Below are 24,018 nucleotides of genomic sequence, written 5' to 3'. Positions count from 1 at the left end.
GTTACTGATCCATGAGAGGACCTTTCCCCCGGTTCCATGATTCCTTAGTTTGCTTAAGAGCCTTTGGTGAGGGACCTTGTCAAATGTTTTCTGAAAGTTGAAGCACACTATATTGACTGCATTGCCCAGCTGTAGACACAAATATTGAACAATACAGTAGTCAGTGAAACTGACCTGGCCCTGGCCCTGGCTGTGGCCCTGCTCCCAGCCCCAGCTCCCAACCGCGGTTCAGGCGTAAGAGGGGGCGTGATATAAAAAGTTTGGGGACCACTGGTCTAGGCCTCTGGCTTACGTCCCTAAGCCGCCCCCCTCCAGCTTATGTTTTTCATGAAGTGCCAGTAACTTTTTAAGGCTGTGTCCTTGACTCATCCTTGAGCCTACCACAAGGTTCCTCTAACAGTGAGCTACCTTACACAGCTTATCTTACATAGCTTAGTTGGGGATTGGTCCTGCTTTGAGCAGGAGGTTGGACTAGATGACCTCCTGAGGTCCCTTACAACCCTGATATTCTATGATTCTATGATTTTACCATCTGTGATGCAATACCAAGTTAGGTGAAGATGGATTAACTCTGAATGTCTGTCTTTAGTGGAGTTAAGTCTGACCTGTCACATTATTTTTCAGCGTAGTTTTTTTGTGTGGTTTAATTATTTACATGCTCCGGTCTGTTTGATTTGGATCTTCTTGAATGTCAAAGCTTCAGAACTCAAATACAAGCCAAGCTTTTTTGTTGCTATTGAAGCCCAAAGTTAATACAGGCAGCAAACAATGGTGCCTCCTGAACCTATCTACACTCTCGGTTTAGTTTTCGTTCCACTTTGCACCTGCTTCCAACACTAATTTTCTTGCCTTTGGGGGGAAAGAAGTCCTCAAAAACAAATCTAGAAATTCCAAAACTTGGCTAATTCTCTGGTAAAATTCTGAAAGCAAGGAGCTTCTGCATGAAAATGCCAATAGGGCAAGCAGCAGTAGGCAATACAGGACTGCCATATACACACTGCTATAGTACTGGTATAAACAACAGGAACATTGGGTCTTATATCTGCTAAAGTGCGTTAAGTACAGGTGTAAATTCCAATTACACTGAGATCGGATGAAGTAAAACTTTGCCTTCCTTAGCCCTAGTTAATTTCCCTGGACGACTGGCACCATATGTCATGCATGCCAATTAAGTTTGTGTCACATGGCTCCTAGCAGCTGCCTGTCCCTTTCCCCAATAGAACACACCCCTGACTAACAAAAGTTTCACCGAGAAAAGTACCAGTGTGGACAGCGCTATGTTGGGAGACGCTCTCCTGCCGACATAGCTGCCTCCGCTTGTTGGGGGTGATTTAATTATGCTGGCAATAGAGCAGCTACAGGGGAGATCTTACAGGTGTGTAGCTGTAGCTGTGATGCTGTAAGGTCTGTAGTACAGACATAGCCTAAGGCCTGGTCTACTCTGAGGTGGGGAGGGGGATCGATCTAAGTTACGCAACTTCAGCTACGTGAATAACGTAGCTGAAGTCGAAGTACTTAGATCGACTTACCGTGGTGTCTTCACTGCGGTAAGTCGACGGCTAACGCTCCCCCATCGACTCTGCCTGCACCTCTCGCTCCGGTGTAGTACCAGAGTCGACGGGAGAGCGCTCGGCTGTCAATTTATCGCATCTAGACTAGATGCGCTAAATCGACCCCTGCTGGATCGATCGCTGCCCGTTGATCCAGCGGGTAATGTAGACAAGCCATTAGAAATAGAGAGACACCACTCAACCCACCTTACTGTGGTTGGTTGCCTGCAAACTGACTGCTGCTAGGCCCAGATTGCACACTTCCCTCCCGAGCCCCCTGCCTCCAAGCAGGGCCAAGAAAACCCCACAGGATTTAAAGTGATCGATCACAATTTTTCAATACACCACATAAATAAATGTGTCTTGGAGCTATCTGGCAAGTGATGAGAACTCAAGGATTACTGGTTTCTAGTCTCACTTGCTACTCTTTAGCTGGGGCATGGGTGTTCTCACTCCGCACTCATACTGGTTCATTCTTGGATTCTTCCTCTTCAGGTTAATCTAAGATGCTGCTGTTTGGATGGGTCAATGACTCTGAGGCATTCACATTCTCAGCTCACCACAGGAGCAATTGCTTTGGCATAGCTACATAGTCAGTGACACTGGAGCAGCAGGGAACCTGGTGCAGAATCTCCTCACAATCACCACTGCAAATGATCCGTTCTTCTCTTTCTTGGAGCCTGCAGAAATGGCAGGGGCTGTAACTCCCACACACTGCATAGCTGCCCCCTGGCTAAACAGCTTTAATCAGCACTGTTCAGCAAATCACTGCAGCCACTTACGCTAACTTCACCTGTTATACAACTGACAGGCTCATGCAGATGTTGTTTGCAGAATATTAGAAGTGATGCCAGCCCGACAGCCGGCACCACAGTATAATTTGGGGAACAAGAGCTTCCTAGGCTCATTCCTAACACTGGTTATTTTCTTATTTAATTAAAAAATGTACTCGGCATATAAGGGAGATGGGTCAGTAAAGCTAGTCTGGCAACCTAGAAAAAAATAAGGTGATAAGTAACAGTCAACATGGATTTGTCACGAACAAATTATGTCAAACCAACCTAATATCTTTCTTTGACAGGATAACAAGCCTTCTAGGTATGGGGGAAGTGGTAGATGTGGTATACCTAGATTTTAGTAAGGCTTTTGATACTGTCTCACAGGACCTTCTCTTTAAGAAACTACAGAAATATAGCCTCAATGAATCTACTATAAAGTGAGTGCACAACTGGTTGGAAAAGTGTACTTAGAGACTAATTATTAATGGTTCACAATCAAGCTGGAAGGGCATATCTTCATAAATGATGTTGGATAATGGCATAGAGAGTACACTTACAAAATTGTGGACGATATCAGGACAGAAAGGGTTGCAAGTGCTTTAGAGGACAAGATTAGAATTCAAAATGATTTGGACAAACTGGAAAAATGGTTTGAAATAAATAGGATGAAAAGTACTACACTTAGGAAGGAATAATCAGTTGTATAAATGCAAAATGGGAAATGACCGCCTAAGAAGGAGTACTGCAGAAAAGGATCTGGGGTCTACAGTGGATCACAACTAAATATGAGTCAACAATATAATACTATTGCAAAAAACAGTCTGGGATGTATTAGCAGGAGTATTGTGAGCAAGACATGAGAAGCAATTCTTCCACTCTACTCAGCACTGATAAGGCCTCAACCGGAGTATTGTGTCCAGTCTTGCGCACCACACTTCAGCAAAGGTGTGGACAAATTGAAGAAAGTCCAGAGAAGAGCAACAAAAATGATTAAAGGTCTAGAAAATATGACCTGTAAGAAAGATTGAAAAAAATGGGTTTGTTTAGTCTAGAAAAGAGAAGATTGAGAAGGGACATGACAACAGTTTTCAAGTACATACAAGGTTGTTATAAAGAGAAGGGTGATAAATTGTTCTCCTTAACTACTGTGAACAGGCAGGACAAGTAGTGATGGGTTTAAATTGCAGCAAAGGAGATTTAGGTTAGAAATTAGGAAAAACTTCCTAACTGTCAGGATAGGTAAGCACTAGAACAAATTACCTAGGGAGGCTGTAGAATCTCCATCATTGAGGTTTTTAAGAACAGGTTAGACAAACACCTGTCAGGGATGGTCTAGATAATATTTAGTCCTGCCTCAGTGCAGGAGACTGGACTAGATGACCTGTCCTACATTTCTATGATTGTATGAATCTATTAACACAGAGAGATGAATAGCATGACAATTAAATTTCTGCAACACCCACACACTCCCTGGAAACAACTTAGAAATGGGGTTATTCATCTGAATTCATCCACCTTCTCTGTGCCCCACCATGGGGGCTCAGAGTGGTTGGAGCACTCAGTTGCTAGGTATGAACACTCTGAGGCCATGGAGGAGTGTTTTCAGAGGATCCCCAAGTCTGAAACTCACTCTTGCCCACCAGCCAAAGATCAAGTGTAGCGACTCTCCAGACGTGCTGCAAGACACATTTATTTAACTGGGCATTTTCCTGGGCGTACAGATGGGTGGGATCCATTTGGGAATGGTTGCAGTGATTAATGGTGTGGCCAGTTTTGTAATGGCACCCAGATATAAAGGCAATGGACGCTAGAAACATTTGTTTGTAAATGACTACATAAAATAATCACTGATAGAGGGCAAGGGAAGTAGAGTGTGCAAATAATGGGGACCAGCCTTTAGAACATTTGCTAAATAAAGAATGCCTACTAACACAGATTCCTGATTGTTGTGTCAACGACCAGGTGTCAGCTCCATCTAATGCTAGTGATGGAATACCAGATTCATCTTCAGTGTTCACACTGCGTCCTCTATTCTTGCTTCTATGGCCTGGTCCACACTAACCCCCCACTTCGAACTAAGGTACGCAAATTCAGCTACGTTAATAACGTAGCTGAATTCGAAGTACCTTAGTCTGAACTTACCGCGGGTCCAGACGCGGCAGGCAGGCTCCCCCGTCGATGCCGCATACTCCTCTCGCCGAGCTGGAGTACCGGCGTCGACGGCGAGCACTTCCGGGATCGATCCGGGATCGATTTATCGCGTCTAGACAAGACACGATAAATCGATCCCAGAAGATCGATTGCCTGCCGCCGAACCAGGAAGTAAGTGTAGACCTACCCTATCTCTTGAGAGACAGGAGGGGGGATATAGACCAAGTTCTATTCTTGGTTCCATCAATTCAAAAATCAGTGGAGAAACTCCAGGTTTACACCAGTGTCAATGAGACCAGAATTTGGAACTATGTGTCCAGCAGCTTTCTGTATTAATGTATCTTTCCTTTAAGAGTATCTATGTCCCACATCGTGATCAGATTGTATGTATCAATGTTGGGCAAAGTCCTGATGCAATTACTCAATTCTTTATGAGGCAACATTTTAATGGGGCTAATTTTTGCTCTTTATTACACTAGTATAAATATGGAATAATTCCATTAACATCAACGGGAGTTCCCACTGAGTAAGGATGTCAGGCCTTGGGTCCAGTTTTATATTTTAATGTCAATAGAAGCAATTTCAGTTCTGCCTGGTATTTTGGAGAGGGGCGGATGGAGAAATCCCACTTAGAATGCATGAAATACAGTTCTTTCCTCTGAAATTGCCATATGGTAGAGCAGTAATGGGAGGAAGAAAAACGTTGACAGTGCAGGCATATCTCATTACAGAGCACGTGGGCCAAACTTTTCTCTCAGTTACACTAGTGAAAATGTAAAGTGAACAGTACTCTCCCTTTGGAAAGCACAGATCAGTTAGTGGATATGTAAAGCTAATCATGTGAGGGAAACAGAGGCAAACTTGAGCCACATTATAGTATAATAGGGAAAACATGTGGTTGGGGACCACAATAGTTAAGGACAGGAAGCATTGGAGCAAACACACTTACCACTCTCATGAAAAAATGTCATATAATCTTTAATAACCACAAGCAGACAGGATCTTAGTTTTATGTCTGAACTTTGGCAAATTGAATGAAAGCTGCCCAAAACATCTGTTCTGGGCTCTCAGCATTTATATAGCCCTTTGTTAGAGTAGCAAAGATGGTATCATATCGATGGAAAAAGAAACATTGCACAAGAAATGAGCACAGAGAAGTTGGTGACAAAAATCCAAGATTAACACAAGATTTGCAAATGTTTTACGTGCCAGTAACTTTCAGTTATTCCACGCAAAAGAACATTTGCTTGATTAAAGCTTCAAATGACATTCAACAGACAATCAAATCAAACTAGCTCTCGAAGAAAGGAGACCAACAAGGAGTGGTCCATTTCCATTTCCTTACCACTTAGAAACACACTAGTACTTACAAATTAACTCAGTGGCCCAAGCAGCAATTGTGACTCTGTTTGGCTGTTCAATAATAACATGGCACTCCAAATGAAAAGAAGTAGTTTAAAAGACACTGGGCAATACACTGGAATGCATGCCCATTCAACAGTTTTTTTCCACTGTGGTCATAGGGTAAAATTTATTCTTGTGTAGATGGCCAGCACAAGACCCATTCAACACTTAAGTCCCATTTTAATCTTATTTTGAGAGTTTAAGTGGCTCATAGTCTTTGTGCTGGCCCTCTGAATACCATTCATATAGACTATCAGTAAAACAAAGCAGAGAGGTGCCATCAGCAAATTCCATATACAACATAGTTAAAATTTCAACTTAATAAACCATTTATGTTTTTGTTTGGCAGCATAAAGATTGCAAATGAGTTCAAAGACGAACTGTGGCCAGCCCGGTGTCCACAGTTTTTCTGGAAGGGGCAGAGAATGTTTGGCCAGTGGAAACAGAACCAACTTTCCAGTGCAAAGCCTGTGTTTTAATTTGCAAAAACTTAAGGCTGTGATTTATACCTCTGAAGGAAAAAACAAACAAACCCTAACAGTACATTCTATATAGGGGTTATTATTTTGCCAACAGTTTGTGGGCTGGATGATGAGGTGCATTCCTGAAGATTAGACATCACTGAACTTTTTTTAACAAACAAAATAGCAAGAGAAGCAAAATTCCCCCGAAAAGAGAGAGTGTCTTGTAAAAGTTCTGAATTAGTGTGGCTTCCTTTTGGCTCTTCTTCTATGAGGAATACTCATCTACCAACAGGGTTAGTCAAGTTTGACTCAGAGACAAGATTTTTTGCTTGAAATTGAGGACAGTTAGAAGGACAGCGTCAACTCCATGGATATAAAATGTTTTTATGACATTAAAAAAGTACAGTGAAAAATGTTTTTACATTTAAACACTACTCTGTGTTCTTCTGCTCTTAAACCTTAAACCTGCTCTTAAAAATCATGACAGCGTGCAAGAACTAGAAAGTAATACGGAATATAAATGGAAAGTGAAACTGACCAGCACAGCTCCTTTGACAAAGTCAAATGACATCTAAAAACAAAACAGCATAAATGGTGAATTATTGTTCTGATTTTGATATGTTAAAGGGTTTTGTTAGTAACACAGCTAAAGAACTGGGGGTTAGAACCTCGGCTGGTGCCAATCGGCACACCTCCACCAGTTGGGATCTGGCCCTTTATCTTAATTGCAACAATATCTTGCAACAGCTTTCTCCTAAATAATTTCTTTCCCTAGCCTAAAGCTTCAGAAAAGCACAATAATTGTTCTTTGTAGCTGATCCGTAGCTGATTGCTTAAAAGAACATCAAGTACTTGGCCAAAATTTGGCCATGTCTAGTGGTTAAAAATCCACTTGTTAAAGACGGGAATCTTTTTCATAGATCTGATTTCCTATAGCCACCAATGGGTCTACTCTAAGATTGCTCACCCAAGAGGAAAAACAAAAATTCAAAAGAAATGTTGTTTTTCATGAAGACACCTATCTTTGACCATTTCTTTTCCGGTGTTTCCTGATGGTCTGTGTCACATTTTCCCTTCAGTTTCCTGTAGAAGGATTTAACCACAGTATTACAAGATGCCAGAAACTCTAGGAGATTTGGATTGAAGAAGCTGAGAACATCTACAATTACATTAGGTTTTCTTTGGGGGGGGGGGGAAAGGGGGAAGGGCTTCAGGGCAAAAACCAACCTCTAAATGAGGTGGGCTAGGAAATCTCCCCTATGGTCTTGTTATTCCATAATTGTCTGTCTTCCTCTTGCACCTTTCTCTGAAGCATCTGATATTGGCCACAGTCAGAGACAGGATACTGGGCTATGTGGATGCAATGTAGCAGTCACTATGCATCAAATATACTAACACCAAAGTGCATGTGTCATATACTCTGTAATACATCAAGTTGACATTTGCTTAATTACAAAAGCACATGTGCCTGATTAGATTTCATCACCTCCATGTTTCTTAGAAACTGGGTTTTTTTCCTTTTTGTGTGAATTACACAAGCCACCTTCTGCAAATCTCTCAGTCTCTCTCTTTTACATTATCTTCTAGGACCTTTTAAACCATGTAATCCCCGACTGGCAAATTTCCTTGTAGGAGTGTGATATTCATCAAGAGAACAATGTCATTTGGATGAAACAAGACTCTCTAAAGAACTCCCTTGGAAGCTGGGAAAATCTATAAAGTTCCTACTGAAAGATAACCCAAGTTGCGATTTGGTCTTTTAAGGTAAAATATTAGGGACACATTGTGGATTTGGTACATTTCTAGTTACAGGAAAGCGGGATCCATGTTTTTTTCGGCTATTAATATAGATTTGTAAAGCTGCAATGATCCTTCTGATGAATTTCATATACCTTTGAAGTGCTTTTACTCAATTTTAAACAAGGCAAGAATTACAAATTTATAGTACACTGGCAAAGTCTAAAGAATGTTGGTCTGACAGTTGGGTTAAAATGTATAACACTACTAGCTGCATATAAATAGGAGGTTTAATATTAGGAAACTATGTCCTAACAGTGAGGTCTATCCGACTGTGGAATAGCCTCAGTCATTTAAAACGGATCTGGAAAAATATCTGAAGAACATATTACTGAGTACAATTCCATATTGGTAGAGGTGTGGGCTAGATGACCGTCAGTATTGGTCTATTTCCATTATCTATGTCTACTCATACTTTTGTTGCCAGCATTGTAGTAAGAGCTACTGAGACTCAAACACAGTGGTACACTGTTGTCTTTATGTAGCCATTAGCAATAAAGAGCCTACTGCAGAGCTGGTGTAAAATGAATGCAATTCCACTTGCTTCCATTAAGTCAGCAGAGTTGTACTCATGTGAGTTTCACTCCTGCCTGAACTTGAGCCTAAGAGCTAATTTGCAGAGGGCACCATTACTAAATGTACAATTGATCACTCACAGTAGATAAATTTACCTGCATTTCCATTTCTAATAATGGGGGGGGGGAACAAATGGGGATCTTAAGTTAAACACCATCTGTAACGGGGGGACGGGGGGACGGGGAGAAACAGGGGTGATAGAAAAAGAATAAATGTTATTTCCTGATCCCAGGTGTGTGTCAAAGTCACAAAGGTTTATGCCCATCACATGGCAGGGGTCAGTGCTTGCTGACTTAAGCGGGTATTTTTACACCATCCATTGTTAATGGCACCCTCTCTCCTCTGTGTGATCCATTAGCTTCTAAACACCGAAGCACAAACCTGGGATTACAAAGAGTTTTTCAGGCAGTGAAGGGGTAAGTGCTTGGCATGGGAGTTTATGCACTCTGTGCTGATGTGTTTACTTACCAAAAACAATTAAACCTGAGTAGCTGCCTAATGAGCTGTTTTCTGATTTGATGAAACAGAGTAACCTAGAGACTGGATTCAATGAGTTTGTATGCTAAACCAACACCAACTCCATGGAGAGACTATCTGGGAGACAGCAGCATTCTCTTGGGTGTGTCTTGCCAGTCACTGAAGCTACATGACTATAATTAACATCAGTCATAAAAAGAAAACAGAGGAATAAAAGAGAGTTGAGAGATAACAGTTTCAAGGGCTCAGGTCCCTGTTCTATGTGGCATTGTCATTGGGGATTAATTAGGTCTTCTGTAAATCATAGGATGACTATCATATCTCCCTCTACCCTGTTGCACATCCTGTATAAACACTAAACACTGGGTAAGTGGGGACTTAGTCGGGCAATATATTAAGAAACAGAAGAAAGACTAGTGATGAAGTGATGTCTCCTCCCCTGAACATTTAGAACAGTATAAACATACCAATAACGTTCACATTTTAATTAGGTTTCATGATTCACAAAAGCTTCTGAACGAGAGGATACAGAAATGTTTGCTGCTGCCTGACTTGATGTTCAGGTCAGGCATGAAAACTGAAGCAGAAAGTGCAATAAAGTAACAATAATTCTTTGGGTCCTTTCATTCCTGCATTTCAAAGCACTTTATCGGCATTAATTAATTCAAGTTATGCAACGCCCCTGAGAAGTAGGCAAATATTATAATACCATCCTCTCAAAGGCAAAACCAGGAGAGATTAAGTAACTTGCCGAAGTTATGCAGCGAGGCAGTAGCAGATCTTGGAAGAGAACTCAGGAATCCTGAATCTGGGCCTAATTCACACTGATTTTATATGATAGGGAACCTTGTGACTTCAATTAGAGTTAATCCTGAATCTGGACTACTGCCTCCTTCTCTAACCACACCCTAACAGAAGAATCAGAGGGGTAGCTGTGTTAGTCTGTATCCACAAAAACAACGAGGAGTCCGGTGTCACCTTAAAGACTAACAGATTTACTTGGACATAAGCTTTCGTGGGTAAAAAATGTTGCATCAGAAGAAATGGGTTTTTTACCCATGAAAGCTTATGCCCAAATAAATCTGTTAGTCTTTAAGGTGACACGGGACTCCTCACTGTTTTTAACACAAGAATGACTCTGTTAAATATTTCCAAGTTCATCCTTTTATGAAAGAACCTGGGCAGCTCACTTGGCTAACTTTAATGGGTACATTTTCAGTGTGGGAGGAAATCATTGTTACTTGGAACCACACACCTAGGGTTCAGAGTAGCAGCCGTGTTAGTCTGTATCCGCAAAAAGAACAGGAGTACTTGTGGCACCTTAGAGACTAACAAATTTATTAGAGCATAAGCTTTCGTGGGCTACAACCCACTTCTTCGGATGCATATTGAGTGAAACATATCGAGGAGATATATATACACACATACAGAGAGCATGAACAGGTGGGAGTTGTCTTACCAACTCTGAGAGGCCAACTGACCACATACCCCTCGCTGCTTTACTAACTAGCAGCTGCATTGCACAGTATCATTAGTAAGATCTATCTTACCACACATACCACTGTTAACGGTGCACTGTAGGAGCTAGTGAACGCTGTGCTTGCGAAATGCACACTCTGCTATATAATGCTGCATATTAATTTTTAAGAGAAGATTAGCTCAGATTGTGCCATATATTTTAATGCAATCTAATCCCTCCTTTTTTAGGGAGATGCAGTCATTAAAACCAAATCAGCGGAATGACAACAAATCCCAAAAGCAGGCTGGCAATTCCCAGGGTCTGCCTGGCATCTCACAGACACATCCTGTTGCAAATGTCTCAAAGTTCTGATCCTACCTCATTTGTGTCATTCAGATCATTTCATGGAAAGAACAAGGTCTGTGTTCCAATGTATTGGGGTGATGTAGAGGTTACAGGGGTATTGCACACACGTACACAAACTCTACCCTGCCCTGCCTGGAGACAATTTCTTTGGTGTACATTCTAGGGGGCCCGTTTGGGAAATGTACGACTCCACCCACACTCGGGTATATACTTGAGGTCAGGGAACTTGTTCAAAGTGATTTTGAGGTTTTGTGTTAAAAACAAAAACAGGAAATTTGCACTAATCTGGTGTCTACCTTTTTTCCCTCAAATCTGCAACTCTCCCAGGTTTTTATTTTAAAATTATGATTAAAACAAGAAAGGATGTGAAGATACACATAGGCCCCAATTGTGAGCAGAGTCCAAGCTATGATCAACACAGACTGGGAAAGGCCTAGGGTAGGCCAAGGGCTGATCTAGTCTCTGAAGTAAGTTACAGCAGTTTAAAGGCTGCTCTAATTTACACCTGGCTGTCCACAGCCCCAAGGGATTGTTCTGCCTCCTAAGAATAGTTGGAGTGCAGGGGGACTTTTGTGTATGCCCCCTTCTCCCTCTGTGTTGGGAGCCAGGAAGGGTGACAACAGAGAACCACAATGACGGCTCTGTGCCACCTGGAGATTCATCCTAAGCAAAGGATGAGGCTTGATCTGGCTTTCTGGTTGCTTTGTACCAAAGCTGGATCCACAATCTGTCCCATAAAATTTAACAAAGAGGGCAGAGACACCTTGCTGGAGTGAAAGATGTTACAAGACTAAACTTCTGAGGGCACTCGGGTGGGTGAGATAAGAGACACTGAGTGAATTTAATGGTCTTGGAACTATCTGAATGACAGAAATCTCCTCTTTCTCCACAGAATATGTAGTGGCAGGACAAGCTTCCCTACCCACTCCAAAGACAACCAAGAGCATCACTCCATGCACATTGTCATTCATCTTTCTGCTGGGAATGCCAGCCGGGAGGACAGGTGTGGTTGTAGCTTTCATGAGATGAACTCTCCCAACCCCTGGCAGTTGGGGTAAAACCACGTGACTTCAGATAGGCTACCAAACAAGCACCAGATAGTAACAACTCTCCATCCTTAGCCACCTTGGGTGGAATTGAACTGGTGACCTAGAGGTGAAAAACCTCAATAGTCCATTTCACAAATCCTGAGCTATTCCACTTCCTATCTGCTTAATGTTCCATAGATGATTCATGTACCATGGTGTGCCCAGTAGCTTTCTAGTGCTGTCTAAGGGTGGTTTGGTCAGCTTTCAATATCACTTACAGCGAAGTCAACCAGAAATCACTCCACTGGGGCCAGTGCAGTTACTCCAGTTACACACAGTTTAATAGATATCAGACATGACAGATACTGCAGTTTATGAGTCATCTTGGCCAGGTCCCCATGTAAAGCAAAACTGGCTCTCTATTTATTTAACTTGGTTATATAAAGGCTTTGTTTGACTGATCATGCAACCGCATCATTACAGTTGTATTCCAGCATCACTATGATGTCAGCACCCTTATTTGACTTTCGGTCACTATTATTGTAGACCAGATTTTAACCAGTGACCTGACGGCGTAAATCTCTCATTACTAAACTCCTATGAGCCATCTAGCCCTTCCTTTGCTTAACAGTTGATGTTGTATTGCAGTCAGTCATTTGTTTCTTGCAATTAGCACTAATCTATGTGCAAATTAAGTCCGATTTGGTGCAAACCGCTGCATGCCATCCACTAAGCGACACTGTAGATTCCTATTAAGATTTCTTCAGCCTTCTCAAATGCTTACTTAAATGTAAAGACTCACTTTGAAGACGCAACAGAAATCCAAAACTTCTCCCCTAGGATCGCTCTCTTTCTACACCTACCTGGGAATTGCTCTGTGTTTGTCTTCCTCAGTCCAGTCAATTTGTGTCTGCTCTCTCAACAGAAGACTCTTTTCTCTAAATTATTATTTAACGTTCATGTTGCAGCAAATCAAGCTAAAGCTGTTAATTAAAATGTTCTTAACCCTCCGTTGCTGTGCTGCCTACAAAAACTTCATACTGATAGGCAGCTGGTCTGCTGAGGCTGCTGCCTTTTGGACTGATCCATATTGATTCATTGTTGCTTTGTATTCCTCCTGTCTATTATTTTCTCTCTTCATCCCTTCTACATAGGAAGTGCCAGAGTAGAGCAGGGCAATGGTCAGGCTAGTATGGCTTTCTGCTTCTGCAGTGGCATATAACTAACACTGCAGAAACCAACCAGACAGCAATGTATCCTAAAGGCCCAGGAGATCTCTTCTGAGGCCATGGAGCCAATTAGTTTGTAGTTTCATTTTTAAGAGATCCCTAAGCATCTAGGGGCCTAGACAGACACTGTGATGCCGGTGAATGAATACATAAAGAATGGCCCTGGGTAAAGCTCCCATGCAAGCCTTGCTGAGTCATGACATATCAAACCTTCAACCTGTAACTGAATATTACCTGTTCTGCCCCTCAGATCCTACGGACAGAAGCAAACCTCTGACTTTATGGGTTGATTTTAAATGGCTAGTGTTTGAAGCTGCTCAGGGCTTTGAATGTGAGAAGCAGATACAGTGGAGATGGATTTGTGGGCAGAGTGAAGGTAGTTAATATGTCAAACGTATATGGGAAATGAAATTGATCACCTGGCTATCATGTTCGTATCTATCTCAGGGACATATCTGGCCCCATCCCTGAAGTATCTGAGCACCTAACAATCTTTAATGAACTTATCTGCACAATACTCCTGTAAGGTAGGAAGGTGTATCTGCCCCCATTTTACAGATAGGGCTCAGAGGACTAAGTAATCTGACTAGGTCTTATAGGAGGTCTGTGGCGGAGCAGGGAACGCACACACACAATTTGGTCTATGTTTTTACATCACCTAGCACAATGTAGGTTCACGACTGGGGGGTCTTAGATGCTTTGATAATACAAAAAATAAACAATAATACATATCATCTATACATATAAGATCTGATCAGCATAGAGATACATATAGATATCCCAGAGCAGGTTGAATGAGAAAACATTCACCAAAAAGAAAGCATTAATCAAATATCTTTTTTGAAAAAATGTTGCTGCTATTCATCCAATAACATATTCACTTAGGGTGACCAGACAGCAAGTGTGAAAAATCGAGATGGGGGTGGGGGAACTACAAAAACCTACTCATGGAATAAGATATTCAGCAAGCCACAGCAATATTTGGGGTGGACTAATACTATTTGGCTATCCCTAACATGGTATTCTCTGTACACACAGAAAGAGGAATCGCTTTACCCACTAGTGAAAAGTAGCTCTCTCCAGCTGCCCATTGAGAGGCTGCAGCAGCATCAGAGAACAGTGTAGGCTATCCCTCAAAAAACAAAACAAAACAGGTTTTGACGTTGCCAACAGTTTGCCATGCTTGTTTATGTGCAAATCAAGTCTTGTTTTTAATCAGGCAACACTATTTGGTGAGGATTTCCAGAGATTTATTCTGTGCTGTGTAGATGGCCCATTCCTACAAACACTTAGGCCTGAGGGTAACTTTAGTGATGAGAGAAGTCCTGTTGATTAAAACATGAGAGTTAAGCTACTCACTTGTGTGTTTGCAGGATTGCCTCTAAAGCAGTACGTACTGTATCAGCAGTAGAATGGTTACACATCCATTTCACTGTCTCACTTGTTCTAGAGCCTTAGCCCAGTATTTCTCCTACTCTCCCTTTGTCCTATTTGTGGTTAACTGTTAAAAAGCTAGACAGACAGACAGATCTCTTGTATGTCCTAGCAGACATTGGCTGATACCTAGAGCTTGGTTTGACCTCTTTGCTGGTTCCCTTAGCTTCATCTGTTTGTGCTTCCCATCTGTGATCTAAAGGAGATACTGATTCCACTGAACATTTGAGTTAAACTGGTGCCATGTGGTGGAGGATGGGACTACAGGATATTTTGTAGGTGAGTTAAGTATTAATTTATAAGGCATGTTCATCATGCTAAATACCTGACACTTGGAGATTGATGATTACTACCTTTCTTAATAGCTGCATATAATTAACTTTATACTCCTGTAAATTGACTGTGCATAGTACCCACACTGTATCTGATGAAAACCATGTCCTTATTAGCTGATGTTTGAGCCAGGATGTCTGATATGCGTGCTAGATAATCTCTTCCTGTGTAATCTTCAATTACAAAGACCTGCAGAGATAATCTAAGCATAAAATAACCCCTAGATCGTGATCAGTCTCAGGAAAGGGATACACAGAAAGATAGTACTGTACAGAGTAGCTTTTTGGTTATCAGTCTTTGCTGCTGTCTCCATTATACTCACAACCTGTATTTAATCAGATAGCATCTAGCTATGGTACTGATAGGACCTCCATGGCCAGAGTAGCTATGGATTTCATAAGCTTTAATGTATTTATCGTCACAGTACTTATGGGAGAGAGGGAAGGAACTGCTATTATACTTCCCTCATTCTACCCCCCTGTGATACAAATCACTGAATATCTCTCTTTCTTATCTGTAAAATGAGGATCATGATTCTTTGATCCTTTTGTCTCCTGAGATTGCAAGCTCTTCAGGGCAGGGACTGTCTCTTGCTCTGTGTGTGACCGATTCGTACCCCAGTGGGGTTCTGATCTCTACTGGGGCCTTCAGGTACTACTGGAATACAAATAATGATTATTTAAAAAATGAAATGGCACTTCCAGCAGCACATGACACTGAAAACTGTTAGGAGCATATGGGCACTCGATAGCCTTAAGTGGTTCTCTCCTGACTTTTATCACGGCTATCTCCTTACACTGCACACTTTTAGTTGCATATTTTACCTCCAGTAACATAGAGTAAAGAGGAACCTGGAGATATAAACAGTGCACATATACTGCTGAGGACATGTGACTGAAACACAATGCAATAAGATTTACCAGGCTAGGACAACGCTGACCTGAAAGTCTGTTGTGAATCTGCATTAAAATTTAGTCTGAATATTCAGGAAGCCTTTCTTTATCATTATTATATATTATATGTAAATAGTGGGAGACTAAAACTGCCTGATGATGAGAACTATCACAGCTACGGAACAGCCTCCAGCTGGAGGACTACATATTTCACAGTGCTTGTCTGGCTCTCAGTTCCATGAAATACAAGGTGAATTAGGAGAAAGAAGGTCAAGGTTATCATGGAAAAGTTTAATCCGTCCTCAGTGGACACCAGTTAATAGCTGTGGACAATTTCAAGAGCAGACTGCAACTGAGAATATCAGTGAAGGGGAAAGGCAAAAAAACAAGGTTGCATTGAGATCTTAGAAAATCATAAGCGGACAGATGTTCTTGGACTTTAATGAGCAGTCTTGGCTCCAGACCTTTCTTGGCAGAGCTCTTTAGTTTTAATATTTTTCCTCTTGTCGTGCAAGTTATAGCCCTGGTTAGCTGGCTCCGGTTACCTAAATGTGGATGATTTTTCCATCTAAATAATACTTTGACAATGAAGAAAACAGTTCATAGTCTGCAACTTGATGGATTAGGTCATGGGGGAACAACACCTATTAGCAGTCATGAAAGTAAGAAATTCTACGGTTTAAATATAAAACCATTTTTAAAAGTTGGAACAGTGAATCTAGTGAAGCAGAAACTGCAGGTCTAACCACTTCATCTTATTCTGTATTGACATCAATAATGCACCAAGGGAAAACAAAATGAATCAGGCTTTTTATTAACAAACAATTCTGCCCTCAGCTGAACTAAAAGTCAGTTTGGTTGGAAATGTAGGGGGATTTTAGGGCTCAGTTTCAAAGTGTCCTTAGTTATTTTAGTTTTTTTTCCTCTTGAGAATGTTCTTTTTGTATATTAAATGGATTAGCTTGGAAAATTAAGATTGAGCAGTTCTTCCGGTTCATGAAAATGGAAGTGCCTACAAGTGCAACTGCTCCCATATTGGGAAATCAGTAATGTCCAGCATGTACTCAGGATAAAAATGATGGGGGCTCTGAACCCTTATGCATTAGGACATAATATCATCATTGTAAAAGAAGCCATTGCAGTCCATGGATAATGACCTCACCCTATGACAGGGGTATTAACCTTTTGTAACTGACTCATTCATGTTGGTTGCCTATGAGCAGGAAATAAATTCAGTCTCATTCCGGCATTTCTGTATGTCACACATTTGTTACAATTGGTCTGTGTCCATGTAGCAATTTTTATGGATATATTTCCAAACTGCTGGTTGGTTTTCTGTTGACTAAAGATTACAGACTGGTCAAACTGTGTCTATTTGCATAGTACACCGGGGGAGGGTAGGAAGAATATTAGATATATGTACTTTACCTAGTAACTCTTCCATTTAAAACTTTGCTGTTCTTTACTTACAGCCAGATCCTAGTCAAGGTGAAGAAAATGGAGTAATCCAGTTAACGTAAACATGAGCAGTATTTGGCTCTTAATCAAAAGCCTAAGAATCTCATATGGGCAGGCTGCATAAATTCTATATTGCTTCCCAGCGCCTTCCCCAACAGCGATTCTGCCCCTTCATTTTCGAGGCCAGGAATGACCCAAATTTGATGTGCCTTTCTAGCGCATCAGAATCCAGCTCTGAATCTCCTTCAAACCTGGCCATTTCAATAAGGTGCCCGCTCCTCCAGAACCCAAGCGTGAAATGTGCTTTATGAGAGAGCAATGGGATATCTGATGGTGCAGGAGCTCTGGGCCTCTTCCCAAGCCAAAGTTGTTTACGCTGCAGCAAAACACCTGTCTCTGTGTCATTACCAGGAAGGCAGCTTTATAATGCAAAGTCCAATTCTATCTGCAGACAAGGTTCCAGTGTATGGGGAGGAGAAGCCCTGAACCTCCAAATGGAACTTCAAGTCTCCTCCTTCCTCCCAGTCCCACCTACCCACCTTACCTTCTAAGTCATAAGTGCTAAAAATCAATCAACCTTGCTCCTTAATCATCTAGGGCTTATTGCTTCAGTGACACCAGGCTCCCCCTGCTACCACCCCGGTCTGAAGTGCACAACTCTGCATGACTCCTGCTGACCAGAAAGTGAGAGAATTAGACTAGGATTCTAACCGGGGTCTCTGCCTGTTTATCCATCCAAAAACAGCCTATCGCCGGGATTCCTGGGTCTCCTGATTGGCACTACAACACACAACTAGTGGGGATGGCTCAGTGTCCCACAACTACCATTTAACTCCCATCACACCTAATGGGACTAAGGGCTGGTCCACACTAAGCCCCCAGTTCGAACTAAGATACGCAACTTCAGCTACGTGAATAACGTAGCTGAAGTCAAAGTACCTTAGTTCGAACTTACCGCGGGTCCACACGCGGCAGGCAGGCTCCCCCGTCGACTCCGCGTACCCTCTCGCGGAGCAGGAGTATCGGCGTTGACGGTGAGCACTTCTGGGATCGATTTATCGCGTCTAGACAAGACGCGATAAATCGATCCCAGAAGATCGATTGCTTGCCGCCGAACCAGCGGGTAAGTATAGACGTACCCTAAGACTAGTGATCAACAGGCATCTTTTGTAGGCCCTCCATGCCATAGGAGAAAATCTTTCTTTAATATGATGGCTCTACTTCCAAGGGCTGTGCAAGCAGAGACTCAATTCACTGTGGTGAGAGGTACTGGATTCCATCAATAGGAAAGTTTGCAGTGCTCCCCTTGCCAGCAATTACCTATAGTAGTGACTGCTGTAGAATCCAGTGCCCAAGAGATTTTCAATGGAAAGATAAGAAGCGAGGATAAATAGGAGAGAAATAGAGAAAATATTTATAAAAAATGCTATGCAATAACGAACTGTGTTTAAAAGGTTTTGGCTTTAGATCTAGCCAACATTCTTGCCAACTCCCCAACAATCCAAAGTTTGGATAATCATGGGGGTTTAATTATATAATGACAGAGAAATAAGTGACTAGCTTTTAAAAAGGAACATCATAGTTGAGAATGCCAAGCTCCTTTTTGTTCAGGTTAGAAATTCAGGGCTTACCTGAAGAGGCTGAAGAATCATAGGTACTTCTGTCCTTCCTATTCATCCTGAAAGATTGAATGTCCTTTTCCCTGTAAGTTCCAAACCCTTCAAAGCTTCTTCTTTTATTCCCACTTGCATCATTGTCCCGCTTTTCGATGGAGGAACTGATTTCACCAAACATGTCCAGGGACTCTGACCTTGCACTACTCTCAGTGTTACCCGAGTATCTCTTTGTGCAAGAGTCAATGGGATCATTGCTCGAATCACTTTTATCTTTGCTCTGCGTCCACTGCTGGGCATCAGAAAGCGATAATGTAGACAGTGTATCCACTTCAAAGTTACTCTTTGAGCCTTTGTGTCCCGTTTCACAATGCTGGTGCTTCTGTTTCTCCTTATGCTTGCTTTTCTCATTGAGCAAGGAGAGGTCTTTGTCTGAGCCACTTAGCCTTTCGCTGATCGCATGGCTGGAGAAGCCGGTGGACTTGCTAGCAAAAAGACCACTCAGATCTTCATGTGCCCCCAATATCCGCTCATCCTTATGCTTGTGCTTATGTTTGTGTTTTCTTTTGTGAAGTCGGCCACTAGAAACGCTTGTTCCTCCAACCTTTGGAGGCGCCAAGGAGGACTGCATGTCTCCAAGGCTCATTCCCACAGGCGTCTGCAGGTGCACTCCATGTTTGGCTTTATGCTTGGCAGTGGTGGACATCTTCATATGAGAGCTTGAATGGAACTGGGGTGGGGGCACTGCGGGCCTCATAAATGGGGAAGCTGCTCCAAGTGTGTGGGACAGGTACAAAGGAGCTGGATACTGACCGTAGTAACCAAGATTCATCATAGGCATTGATGTGTAAGGCATTCCATAGGGTGCATAGTAACTCCCACTGGGAATAGGGTAACCGAACCCTTGTAAAAAAGGCACCTTTGTCATGGTGTCATTGGTTTTGGCAGGTCTACCACGCTTCTTCTTAGACTTCATGTCAGAGGTCCTGCGAAGATAGAGCAATGGGTCATACTGGATATATGGCACAGGGTAATAGTGATCAAAATTAATCCTGAAAATGCTAGGATATGGATTTTCGTGGTAAAACGTGTAGCTTCTATGGGAAATCCTGAACACTTGAAACTTGTTGATGAGCTCCTCGAGGTCTGCAAGAAACTGGAGGTCATCTCTGTTCTGCAGGCTTTTCCTTTTCCTCTTGTGCTTTGGCTTTTTAATGCTCTCGTGAGCGAGAAAGTTATCAACAATGAGATGCTTCTGCCGGTGACCATGCCTGTTCTTTGTGCTGGTGTCAGATGGTATGGCCTCTGGATTGTCCAGGGTACAGAAATCAAAAGAGTACCTCCTGCGGGATTCTGAGCTTTTTTCTGCTTGGTCAGAAGTGCTGTTATTGTCTGTACCTATTCCACTGTCGCTTGGTATGGTTTCCTCGCTGTGAGACTCACTCACTGGTGACAGCGTGACTTCTTTCAGAGAACCTATTTCACAGAGATGGGAAGGTGAGTTAGCCATTAACCTGGGTGGAGACAGCTTCCAAGTTCCACTGTGCATTCCTTTCTGGGTTTTTGTAGGAAGAGCACTGATGGGTTGAAGATTTGGCATAGTTTTTAACTCTGAAAAATTTGTTTCAGTGCTTGCAGGGCTAAGGTTGCCATTAGACCCCACTAACTGTGTTGAAAGCGGATGAATAGCTGCTGGTGACAATGCCACAAGTGACTGCAAGTTGGAAGGCACTGCTGGGTTTTCTGGCTGGCTCGAAACAGGCCTTGAGTGCTTGATGGCTGTCTTAGGTTCTTCTGGAGGGGGCTGCAGCTCTGCTCTTGGCTTCCTGCCCCGTTTTTTGCCAATGTAGATAGTCCCCCTCTTGCTGACATTTATTTGCTTCCCTAGTCTGGCATCGATGGTCGCAGCCCCTGCGCTGGACGGTGGCTGGGCTTTTGTTTTCAAAGCTATGTTGCTGGAGCAGGACAAGATCTGATTCAGAATATTCTTCCTCTTGAGGGTCTTCATCTTGTTGATGGTCTTGATGGTCTTCTTATCCAATACGCCCAGCTTGCCGACCTTTTTGTGAAACTTCAGTTCACTGATGGATTTGTCCTCCCCTGGGACCATCTGGGCCAGCTTAGCCAGGTTCCGTCTCCTCTTCCTTTTCTTTGTGCCTGGAAATTCTCGATTGATTGGACTGACCGGGCTGGTGGAGGTTCCCTCGTGGATGGTTTCGACAGTGAGCAAAGGCTGTTTCTTTGGTCGTCCTCTTTTTTTCTTGATGGGCGTAATCACCGTAAGACTGTCTGTATTGGTATACAGAGGGCTAGATGGAGTGATGGGATAGGCTGAAGGAGGCTCTATCATCAGCTTCTCGGATGTAGCCACGGAGGTTTCTTGAAGCATGTTTTTAGGTTTGCTGCAGGTCCATCTCCGTTTTGCTGCAAGTTTTGGGTGCTGGATATGTGGCAATTTGCTAGATGCAGAAAGATTGCTAGGAGCGGACATGGAAGTTGCAGCTGCAGATTTTCTGAGCCTACTTGCATTGTTTGGGGGAGCTTTGTCAGTGACCCCACTGCTCTCAATAGCTGTCAATGGGGACTCATTCTCAGGAGCTTTCCCTTGCTTTATGGCTCGAAGATCTTTTTTGCTTGCCTCCAGTTGTGAACTAGTCCTGTTTGCTACTTCACTGCTCATGGGAAGTCCAGAAGGTAGGCTTTTTTCCTGGAGAGTTTTATCTGCTGAAGATTTTGCAGATTGCCTTTTTTTCCTTTTGTGGCCAGACATATCTGCTGTCGGAGTCTTTATTGGGATAGTAATTCGTACGTGACTGGTGTCACTCTCAGAACCATTGGCAGAACTTGGGTTCTGCCTCGAGGGCGATGCTTCTAGCATTTTGTCCGTTGAATAAGATTCCTTTTTCCTTTCCATGCTGTCATGGGTTTTGCTCTCAAATGCTTTTTGAGCATTTTTCACCCATTCTACATCTGTGTTTTGGATGGTGTGATTTATTAAGTCTTTTTTGCTGGATTTCTTCTTTGTGTTCCCAGTGGGTTGGTCAGGGATCTCCATTTGGCCTCCTCCCTCTTTATCCACTAGAGGCGAAAGCCCATTGCACTCGGAAGGATTGCTAGGCTGGGATGCTGCAGTGATGTTATTTGGCGATGGAACGGCACTGCATACAGCCAGCTCTTTATTATTGGTTGACAACTGACTCCATGTGTTTCCTGCACCAGATTTCTTTGTTTGAGGCTTGCTGAAAGAAACAACTGGCTCTTGAGCAGAAACCTTGGTGGCACTAGCTGCTTCTCGGCTGGATTCTGTATTGAGGAAGCAACTTTGAGATGCAGATCCAGTGTCAGAGCTTGCTGACCAGTCAAGATGGTGCTGGTTGCTGCTTTTTTGCTGGTGCTTTGATTTTAAGGTGTCACTGGTGAAGTCCTGTTGGAGGCCTGGGTCATAGTGCAGAGCGGAATGCTTTGGGGGCCGGTCATAAACCTGCAAAGCAGAAGAAAATGAAAAAAAAAAGTGAGTTTATGGGGCCCATCATAAACATTAATGTAAAGATCTTATAAACTTGCATGTTGAAGGACAACTTCTCTTAAATTATCTTCTCTTAAGTTCTCAGATACTTTGTAAAGTCTCCTTCAAAAAGGACATAGGTGAAACTTGACCACATATTTATGAGTTGTAAATGCAGCTTTTTGCAACCTTAAGACCAAGAGAAATATTTCCATACACTTTTAAATTACTAAGGATATATATAGGGAGTTTGTGTGTGTGTGTGTGTGTGTTTGCACACTTTTAACACAAGCAAAACCTTCCCTTGTAAATGGCCTGATTTTGCAACCTGTTCTCATGTTGAGTAACCATTGCCTTTGTGGGCAGTCCGTCAGTGTAAGAGAGGGTTACAGAATCAGATCCGGTGTTTGCAGCTCAAAAATTGCAGCGTGGTGCTACTGCTTAGCTTTATATAGGTGAGTAGGCCCAACTGGACTACTCATGTGAATACAGTAAGGTAGGATCAGGACCCAAATTAGTTTTTAACATCTCTTTCCAATTTAATGAACTGTAATTTGCAATGTAGGTAAGCAATATTTTCAATATGATTTTTAATCTGACAATATCCCTTCAAACTTCAGGGATAACATTAAGGGCACAGTTATGTTGAAGACCAGCGCAGAGCAAATGAAAGTCCACATTGATTCTCAGTGGACTTTCTTCAGATGAAGAAATTACGTATGTTTCCGACATAACAGTTTCAAAAGCCCCTTCAAACAAAACAAACCCACTTAACTTTCATGTATTGACCACTTCTAGCCTCTTGCTCCCCTGTAATCATTTGTTGGTTTTATGATGATTTCCTATCCATTTTTGTGACACTCCATGTCAAGCTGTGAAACGTGCTTCATACATATAGTATTGCAAGCTACTCTTCAGTAGTAAGCTGTGATTGTAATTAGACTGTGAATACCAAATAAATGATAAGCTTCCATATGAGGAGAGATTCAAAAGATTGGGACTGTTCAGCTTAGAAAAGAAACAACTAAGCGGGGGGGAATATGATCGAGGTCTATAAAAACATGAAAGGTATGGCAAAAGTGAGTAAGGAAAAGTTATTTACCCCTTTACACAACACCATAACCTGGGGTCATCCAATGAAATTAATAGGCAGCAGGTTTAAAACAAACACAAGGAAGTACTTCTTCACACAACACACAGTCAAGTTGTGGAACTCATCACCAGGAGATGTTGTGAAGGCCAAAGTATAACAGGGTTCAAAAAAGAATTAGATGAATTCATGGCGAATAGGACCATCAATGCTTATTCGGCAAGGTCAGGGACACAACACAATGCTCTGGGTGCCTCTAAGCCTCTGACTGCCAGAAGCTGAGAGTGGACGAATCACTCGATAATTGCCCTGCTCTGTTCCTTTCCTCTGAAGCATCTGTCCCCAGCCACTGTTGGAAGAGAGAATACTGGTCTAGATGGACCACTGGTCTAACCCAGTATGGCCATTTGTA

The 24,018-nt window shown here is 42.4% G+C and overlaps 1 protein-coding gene across 1 annotated transcript in view; it reads right to left on the bottom strand.

Moving 5' to 3' along the window:
• The window catches only part of SETBP1 (SET binding protein 1), a 324,990-nt gene that overhangs the window by 69,962 nt on the left and 231,010 nt on the right, over nucleotides 1-24,018 (bottom strand). The window contains exon 3 of the mRNA XM_026649298.2: nucleotides 19,030-22,492. Coding sequence (XP_026505083.1) covers nucleotides 19,030-22,492 — 3,463 coding nt within the window. The remainder of the gene's footprint in view (nucleotides 1-19,029; nucleotides 22,493-24,018) is intronic.

This window comes from Terrapene carolina, unplaced genomic scaffold (genome assembly GCF_002925995.2).
Source record: "Terrapene carolina triunguis isolate 2854851 unplaced genomic scaffold, T_m_triunguis-2.0 Scaffold69, whole genome shotgun sequence".
Classification (NCBI taxonomy): Eukaryota; Metazoa; Chordata; order Testudines; family Emydidae; genus Terrapene; species Terrapene triunguis.
The sequence above is the reverse complement of the archived record's forward strand: the minus strand, read 5'-3'. Positions and strand labels throughout refer to the sequence as shown.